Genomic DNA, 9,720 nt, shown 5'->3' with positions numbered 1-9,720 from the left:
ATTTTGGAAAATCTTTACTAATTCACTAGAGAAAGAAAAGGGCACCGCGGCCCACTCAGCCTAGGGCGGGGTGCGGCCACGCGCGGCATCGCTGGCCCAGCAATAGCCCAAGGCGAGGAGCCCGCGCATGCTAGTAATCTTGCAAAAAGGCCCCCGGATACTAGAAGAACTACGCAACGCAATGTGTCCCTATTCCAACAGAGAGAGGATTTGCGCTTAGCACCCTGCAAAGACTCATCTTTGCAATGGACATGCCCCCGAGCGCGCGTGCGCGATGGCGCCCCGCAACGATGGCATACGACGGTTACGCCGGCCAACGGCAAGGTTAGCCGGTGGCCGGAAGGGGTCGAATACCTAAACCTAAACAAAGGGGGACCCTGGAAGGTGGTTTGGTGACTAGCGGGGCCCTACAGTGGCCTGGCCACAACGGTAGGTGGAACAACGTTGTTCATGGTGTTGGCGCGTCTACTTCGGTAAGCTAGAGCGGCGGTAAGATAAACAGGGAGGCGTGGGAGCACCAGGAGCTTACCACGGTTCCAGGCATGGTGATGGTCGGGGCTGAGGAAGGCGGAGCCGCGCTGGCCACATACGAGCGGGCTATGCGGCGACACTCTGAGCATGACACCTCCACATCAGCACGTTGCTGACAGTGCCTCTGGTGGAACTAGCACGTGCATGAGGACAAGGGGGCCAAGGCAAGCTCATAGGAGCAAGTAATCGACTCTACCAAAGCATACCATCTTACCCCCGACTGAGTTAAGGCACGACAACGGAGGCGACTGGTGGTGAGTAAAAACATGAAATTGGTCGGCAACGGAGCTTGGATGTGGCTTGGGGTGGGTGGCTTAGCTAGACAACTCTATGGCGGAGCTATAAGTGCGACTCGCGTAGGGAGGGTAGAGCGCGGGCAGGGAAATGCCACAGCGACTGCCTTGACTCTCTGGCTGGACGTGACTCGCATCGGGCAAAAGTGACAAGGGAGGGGTCTGGCTTTTACACAGCTCGTCCTTGCCTCGGTGATGCATGGCTGGCTACTAGCGAGGTCAAGCACACATGCACACCGGCACGAGACGTGTGCTTGGCTAGAAGCGGCGCGAGCGATGTGACTAAACAACGAGCGGTGGCATGCTTGTGCTGTGGCGCTTGGCCGGTGGTGGCACGGTCAGACGACCGTATGGCCTCTTGCCACTTGGTGTATGATGGTTCAGACGTCGAGGACGATAGTGACGCGGTAGCTGCAGCGGCGATAGCGGCACGGTCCCAAGGCCATGGCATGGCAACACAGCGATGCGCACAGCGAACAGCGCAGGCTATGGTGAACGGAGGGAGAGAGAGCAGCGCCGTAGTGGCGACAGCCGCAGCGGCACGGCGTGGCTACAGCGGTGGCGGTCAGCCGGGCCGGGGCCTACCAACGCCACGGCGCGGGCGACCGCAGCCGGCCAGCGCACAGCCGAGTGCGGCGTTGCCGAGCCAGGGCATGGTGACCGCGGCCAGAAGGCCCAACAGCCACGCCTAAACGCAATTTAGACTATTTAAAACTTTTAATTAGCGACTAAAACCATCACTAACACGACTAACCCTTATACCATTGCAAAGCACTCGTCAAGATTCAAATCACCATGCCAAAACATGACACTAGTTTTTAATTCCATTTTTTCGGGATTTGAATGCCAAAATGGCATTGTCATTATAATTTTAGACTTAAGAGAAATCTAGGGTTCAGTTTGAACTTACAATCCTTAACACTTTTGCCTAAACTTTTAAAAAGGTCTAAACCCTATTTATTTCACCCAACAAGCATCTCATGCAATAGTTCGTACTTTATACTAATCTTATGGAAATAAAATATTTAGGCACTATTTAATTAGTTTGCTTAATATAATTTGACAAAATTCAAACCTTAAACATAAGTTCAAATGTTTGCCGACTTAACGAAAAGAGTTTATCTTAATTTCAAATTGAATTTTTGAGCTCCCAAAACACTAGTTAACAACATCTATTTTCCAAAAGTTAAAGTTGCCTTTCCATCTACTAAACTTGTACTTCAATTTTTATTTTAGTACTAAATACAAGTTATGTTTGATCCTTGTTCATAGAAATTGTTTTTCGTGCCAAATAATTAAAACGACATATCCCATTTTTCTTGTTAGGATTTTCATTAGTACTTTTATGCACTAAGTAAGTTAACTTGAGATATTTAGTTGAGTTCACAAAAGTGAGTCACATAGGATTCGTTTATCATTTTATGTGTGTTTTAAATTTTTTAAACCCAAAAACTTGATTGGCTAATCCCTCTTGGGCCTCAATTTCAATGCGAAGCAAGCTCGTAACACAAGGGTGTTACAATCCAAGACCATGAGGTGGTCCACGGATTCTGACTACTCTGGCTACTCCGACATCGATGCGGAGTCCGCGCAGCCATTGTGGCCCTCCTACATCGACGTCGTCCGCCAGGGTTCTCCGGCACAGGTGGCCATGGAGGCAGCGACAAGTGCCCAGCAGCACCCCTGTGTCGTCGATGAGCAGCCGGTGGAGATGTGGACCGAGGAGGAGCGAAACCGCCCACACCGCCGCAAGCAGGGCAAGCGCAAGAGGAGGCCACGGCAGGCGGCAACTTCGGGCAACCCGCCCCAGGACCAGCGGCGCATACCGGCCAAGCAGCGGCTGGGGAACCGCGTCGTCCTCAGTGACAAGGACGGGAGCCGCGTGCCCGCCGCCCAACGTCTCGGCTGCTAGGTCAATAGCCGCCTCGGTCTCCGCATGCCGCCAAGGGGTCGTCGCCGAATTTCGCCGCCTGATGCTGAGGGCTGGCGGGAGGTGCTCCCCGGGTCCACGCCGGAGAACAGTGGCTCTTCACCTTTGGCGGGGAACGACCACCCACGGCACCGGCCGAGGAAAATCTCTGAGGAGATGCGAGACAAGTGCCTCAACTGCCTCTCCCGCACACACGCTGAGGTGCCTGCGCTGAACGGCTACCACCACTATGCCAGGGACTGCAAGCAACCAAGAACGCCTCCCAACGGCGGCGACGGCGGTGACGCAACCACGCCTAACCGCTTCGTCAGGGCATGGGGCGCATCCGACAGCAATGACACTGCGGTCGGCTCACAAACGGGCGGCGCGACACTGAACAACGACGCGGCGAGCGACATCACACCTGCGGGTTCCCATGCTGCCGTTGTGACCCTGCCCAACACTCCGACGTCGGCTGATGCAGGGAGCCCGGTGCCTATGAACCGCGACCCCTTGCCGCCCGGACACCCAGACGAGCGGCAATGGGAGAGTGTTTGCATCATCCAACGCAACACCGCCATCGACGATGCTGAGGCCGGTCTGCGCTTCACCATCACCACAATGCCCGCGGACGTGACGTGCGCCGTCTCCACCGCCAACGCCACCCGTGCTCCGCGGAGCATCGACAGCGTCGAAGAAGGCTCCTTCTCCATCACGCCGTTCTACCCCGAGCACTTCCTCATCCAGTGCAGGACGCAAGCCACGCGGGACAGGATTCTGGGGGAAACTCTGGTGGCTGTGCCCAGCACTTGGCTGGTGCTACGCCCCTAGACTCGTCTGTCGCACGCCGATGCCATTACATTCAAGTTCAGGGTGGCGATCGAGCTCGAGGGCATTGCTCCACATGCCTGGGCTGAAGGCACGGCGGCCAAGATCCTCGCGCCGAGCTGCTGGATCCACTCCATCGACCAGCAGTCGTCTTTCAAGGCGGACCTCTTGGCCTACAAGCTGTCGGCATGGACGTGCAACATAAGGGCGATTCCCAAGGTGGTCTGGCTCCACATCGCCGAGAACGAGGTCATCCACGCCGGAACATCGGCCAACCCCACCTTCGGTAACCTGCCGCCGTACCTGCGGAAAAAGGATGTCCTCGGCTACCGCGTTCTCGTGCATTTTCGCTGCGTCATGGACTTAGACCCGGAGAACCCTTCCCCGCCGGTGTCGCCCAAGGTTTTCATTTTCGGAAATTAAAATTTATCGGGGGGTCACAGATAAAGAGGATAAACAGGATATATCGGAAATATCGGACCAAATTCAAATAAAATTTAATTTGAATTTAAGTAAATTTAAATAAATTTAAACAAAATTTGTACGAAAAAGATAGATATTTCCTTATCGACACCTATGGATAAAGAGGATATATTGAAAATATGAGGAGATTTCGGCCGATATTGGAAACCATGTCGCCACCGGAATCGGAGGACTGGGACAGCGGTCATGACGGGAACCCAGAACGTCTGCTGGGGCACTGCGCCGCGCATCCAAGGATACCGGTGTCACCGGGGGACCGTCGACGGCGAGCAGCCCATCGTCGCCAATGGGGACGGTGCGCACTACAGTCGTACCGCTGACGTCACCAGTCTGCCGATCCAGGCTGGCGGAGCTGAAAAGCAAGATACTCCGGGTGCCAACCTTGACCCGGTCCCACATTCCTTTCCCTCGGCGGAAGACGACAGAAGCGTTGCCGGGGCTAAAGTGGAGCACAAGGGCAAGCAAGCTGCTCATGAAGACCACCAATTCAAATTTGAGTGGCCCCAAGACTACAACACGATCGCTGGAGGGCAGCCGGCCTCGGATCCTATGATCCTTGAGGCAGGGCTCCTCAGTGGAATGGCCTCACCAACCAGCCCACTCACCGGACGTGGGGTTTGCACCAACAACAACATGGCGGAAACCGATGCACAGACTGCGATGGTCCCCGACGACACGGCGGACTCCACCAACGCGCAGCCCGTGCCTCTGGAGGACTCCGCCCACGCTCAGCCCGTGCCCCATGACGCGAGAGTCCCCCGACGACCGCGGCAAGTCACCTGGAGACTGGGCCCGGTGAGGCCACGCGACAACACAACGCGATGGGGGGAGACATGCAGCCCGCGTGTGATGACACGACCCAAACCATCGACGCGAGCACACCCGCATCCCAGCTCGCTCTCGGGAACATAATCACCCCGGGGCCGCCGGCCAGCAACCAGCCAGCATCAGCCGAACCTGGATCGGCCGCGCCTCGGCTGGGGACGCAACCCCATCAACTGGGGAGGCGGCACGGCGCCTCACCAAGTTTGCCAACGACGTCAAGCGCAAGCGGAGGTCTCCCCTGATCGCCTCGCCACCAAAGCAAAAGCCTCCGATCAGGAAGGCGCCAATCCCGGTACGAAGCCGGCGCATCGCAGCACAGCAAATGGGGCATATCCCGGTATCCAAGCGTGGCGAAGTGCTCGTCATGAAGAAGATGGGATTCACGCATCCCAACGCGATGCCATCCTCCGAGGAGCGGCGAACCTTCAACGCCTTCTTCGACAGGAACATGACGGATCAAGAGGTTGAGGCCATGGACGAGCTCTTCCCGGCAACCAAAACAAAAGCCGGTCGAGTGAGCCGCCGGCCCATCGCCGCAGCGGCCTAAGCATAGGTCCACGGCTCAACGGTTGTCTCCTTTCCATGGATAACACAACCATTCTATCCTGGAACGTGCGCGGACTCAACGCGCGAGCACGGCGGGACACGGTCCGCACGCTAGTCAACGACGTTCGGCCATCTATCGTGCGCGTTGGGATAGATGTAATCCCGCAGAACATTGTATTCAGCATGTTGGGAGTAGCGTTCGCGGAGTTTGCTTACTTGCCCGCGTCCGACACACGAGGCGGGATCCTCGTCGCAGGCCGCCAACAGGATGTTGTCTTCATGGATGTCCTAGTCGGTTGCTACTCGATCATAGTGTCGGTACAGAGGGCCAATGTATCAGGCGATGATACATCCAAATGGTGGCTAACCACGGTGTACGGGCCGCAGGAAGTCGGGGATAAGATACTCTTCTTGGAGGAGTTGGAGGCCATCAGGGACGCCTGCCAGGGTCCGTAGGCGAAAACCGGAGATTTCAATCTCATCCTGAATGAAGCGGACAAGATTGAACAACGAGCGGATTGACAGAGCCAACCTGCGGAGGTTCAGGCGGACGGTGGCGACGCTAGAACTCCAGGACCTGCACCTCCACGGCAGGTGCTTCACCTGGAGCAATGAGCGGGAAAACCCAACGCTCGTCCGGCTTGACAGAGTTCTCGTCTCGCTTGACTGGGAGAACATGTTTCCCAATGCACACCTACGCGGGCTGGGATCTGATGCATCGGACCACTGCGCTTTGCTGCCTCAGACGAACCTGGGCCAAATGAGCAAGGCCAGGTTCCATTTTGAGTTGTTTTGGCCCAACTTAGATGACTACAGTGACACTATATCGCAGGCTTGGAGTCCTCCGGTGGTGCCGCTAGACCCTTTAGCGAGGTTCGACTTCATGCTGCGGAATCTCATTCGACAGTTGCAGAGCTGGTCAGCGGCAAGAATCGGCGGGATCAGAGCACAGCTGCTCATGGCCCGAGAGCTGGTGCTACGGTTGGACACTGCCCAGGAACACCGCCAACTCACCGAGGCTGAAAACGCACTCCGGAAGAGGCTGAAGATGCGATGCCTGGGGTTGTCATCGTTGGAAAGGACCATGGCCAGGCAACGTTCTAGGGTACGGCAGCTCAGCGACGGTGACGCCAACACAGCTTACTTCCACCTCATCGCCAGGGGTAGGAAACGAAGGAATTACATCCCAGCCCTTGCCGTCAATGGCCACCTCATCACCGATCACAGCGACATGGAGCTGGCACTGCATTCACACTTTGCAGGGGTGTTCGGCACTGTACCAAGGGGGGCATGCTCCCTAAGCTTCGACGCTATCGGCTTTCCAGCAGCTCAACCTAGGGGACCTGAACGCTCCCTTCACCGACGATGAGGTGTGGGCTGCAATAAAACAAATGCCCAGTGACAGAGCGCCCGGGCCAGACGGCTTCACCGGGGCTCATCCGGCAAGAACTCATGGAGGCAGTGCAGGCATTCGAGCAGGGGAACATCAGGAGCTTGGATCGACTGAACAATGCTCTGATTGCACTGCTACCGAAGAAGGTCGGAACCGCATGCCCATCTGACTTCAGACCGATCACTATGATTCAGAGCTTTGGGAAGCTCATATCCAAAATCCTATCGCTACGGCTCGCGCCTCGGCTGGCAGACATGGTGAGCAGGAACCAAAATGCATTCATTAGGACCCGCTCCATCCATGTCAACTACAAGTTGTTGCATTTCGTTTTAGTCATATTCATCAGATCGGGATGTATTGCATAGGAATAGAATAAGTGTTCGGGATTTACATGAGGCAGAGAGAAGGGGAGTGAGATGTAGTAAACCATCGAAAGCCGTAGTGGTTGAAGCTCCGGCCGGGGTCTCGTTGATGGACGCCATCTGCGTGCCGGCAGCGACGTTCGGTGGAGAGGGAGGAGTCGACGTTGTGGCGTCCTCGGCGGCGGCGTGTGCGTCGGGGTGGCGTTGCCGGCGTCGGTGGTGCTTCCCGTCGCTGGCAGCGCCCCTTCTCAAGATCGGGTTTAGGGTTAGGATGTCGGTGGGGTGACTGGCGGTGCGGTGAACCTCGTACTGCGAGCCCCGGCCCCCACCTTTCCCTTATAGCGCTGTGCGACGGGGGCCCACCAACCATGTAGGGTTGGGCGCCCCCGATCAGAGCGCGAGAACAAGGCCCAAAAGGCCGTTGGGCCTAACTGGTGGGAGATCAAACCTAACATTCTCCCCCTTGATCTCTCATCTATTCTTCGTTCTTTAATTTCATACTCAAAACTTTCAATTCATATTTTTCTTGCTTCCATCCTATTTCATCACAGATTAGTGCATAGAACTATCCCATCGTCACAGCAATTAGTGTCGTTGGACTAACAGCCACAATACACTTCTCCGTTTTGAAATGTAAACTTTCTTTGGGCCCTTCGTATGTTCGGGAATCATAGGCTTTCCCTTAAACCCATGCCGGCTATGTGTTCTCTGAACACGTTGGGTGGTAAGCCCTTTGTGAGCGGATCCGCGAGCATTTTCTCTGTACTTATATGCTCAAGATTTATTATATGATCTCGAACTTTATCTTTCACAACATAGTACTTTATGTCAATGTGTTTAGCAGCACCACTTGACCTATTGTTGTGAGCGTACTGTACCGCTGGATTGTTATCACAATACAATCTCAGTGGTTCATTTATATCATCAATCACTTTCAATCCGGGTATGAATTTCTTCAGCAAATTCACCTGTCCCGTTGCCTCATAGCATGCTACAAACTTGGCATACATTGTCGAGGATGTAGTTACGGTTTGTTTGGAGCTTTTCCACGATATAGCCCCTCCTGCGAGAGTAAATACATATCCTGACGTGAATTTTCTTTCATCTCCCACATAATCAGAATCTGAATACCCCTCTATATGCAAGGAGTCAGATCTTCTATACGTAAGCATGAGGCCTTTCGTACCCTGCAAATAACGCAGGACTTTCTTCACTAATTTTCAATGTTCAATTCCTGGATTCTTTTGATATCTGCCAAGTAACCCGGTAATAAAAGCTAAGTCAGGGCGTGTACACACTTGAGCATATTGTAAACTTCCAACAGCTGAAGCATACGGTACCGCTTTCATTCGGTCAATTTCATATTGGTTCTTGGGACACTGATGTTCCCCAAATCTATCGCCCTTGACTATAGGAGCAGGTGAAAGACTGCACGCATGCATACTAAATTTCTTCAGGACCTTTTCTATGTATGCCTTTTGCGATAATCCTAGAACCCCTTTTCTCCTGTCTTGGTGAATCTCTATTCCCAAAACAAACGAGGCCTCACCGAGATCTTTCATATCAAAGTTTGAGGACAAGAATTTCTTTGTTTCCATTAGTAGATTGATATCACTACTAGCAAGCAAGATATCATCCACATACAAAATTAGGAATATGTACTTTCCATTCTTGAACTTTGCATAAACGCAATTGTCCTCAACATTTTCTTCAAACCCAAAACCTTTTATCGTTCTATCAAACTTCAAATACCACTGTCTTGAAGCTTACTTCAATCCGTAGATTGATTTCTTCAGGCGGCATCCCATATTTTCCTTTCCTTTTACGACAAAACCTTTCGGTTGTGCCATATAAACATTTTCTTCCAAATCTCCGTTTAGGAAAGCCGTCTTTACATGATTACATCCATTTGATGTAACTCCAAATCATAGTGGGCTACAAGTGCCATTATAATTCTGAAGGAATCTTTATATGAGACTGGAGAAAACATCTCATTGTAATCAATCCCTTCTCTTTGCGTGAAGCCTTTCGCCACAAGTCGCGCTTTAAATCTTTCTATATTCCCTTGGGAGTCATATTTCGTTTTGTAGACCCATTTACAGCCTACTGTTTTGGCTCCTTTAGGAATATTTTCTAAGTCCTAAACTTTATTGGTACTCATTGATTTCAATTCATCTTCCATGGCCTTAAGCCACTTTGATGAGTGGTCGCTTCTCATGGCTTCTTCAAATGAGATGGGATCATCCCCCATCTGACATTCTTCTGTTTCATAAACTTCATAGTCATCAGTAATAGCTGATCTTCTTATTCTTTGAGACCTTCTAGGTGCCTCCGGCACTTGTTCCACATTTAGCTGTTGTTGTTCTTCCTCATATGCAACATTTGGTTCTATAGGTTTCTCAAGGATAGGTTCCTCAAGGACAGGTTCCTCATGTTCATTCATTGTCGCCATGGGAGAACTTGCAACAGGTGTTGGCACTACAGTGTCCTGCACTGTCGGTGCAACAGCAGCAGGTAGCGTGAAGAATGGTTCTTCAACCATCGGAGTGG

The 9,720-nt window shown here is 53.0% G+C and overlaps 1 protein-coding gene across 1 annotated transcript; it reads left to right on the top strand.

Moving 5' to 3' along the window:
- Positions 1-5,902: 5,902 nt before the first annotated feature.
- On the top strand, positions 5,903-6,784 carry LOC136523498 (uncharacterized). Its single transcript, XM_066517162.1, has one exon. It carries the CDS (start codon positions 5,903-5,905, stop codon positions 6,782-6,784), a length of 882 nt encoding a protein of 293 aa, XP_066373259.1.
- Positions 6,785-9,720: the final 2,936 nt, after the last annotated feature.

This window comes from Miscanthus floridulus, chromosome 18, assembly GCF_019320115.1.
Source record: "Miscanthus floridulus cultivar M001 chromosome 18, ASM1932011v1, whole genome shotgun sequence".
NCBI lineage: Eukaryota > Viridiplantae > Streptophyta > Magnoliopsida > Poales > Poaceae > Miscanthus > Miscanthus floridulus.
This window is presented reverse-complemented; position numbering and strand designations above follow the sequence as displayed.

Bases quoted from the DNA above. Each gene is read 5' to 3' on its own strand.
- LOC136523498 (XM_066517162.1), top strand. From the start codon at position 5,903: ATGAAGCGGACAAGATTGAACAACGAGCGGATTGACAGAGCCAACCTG.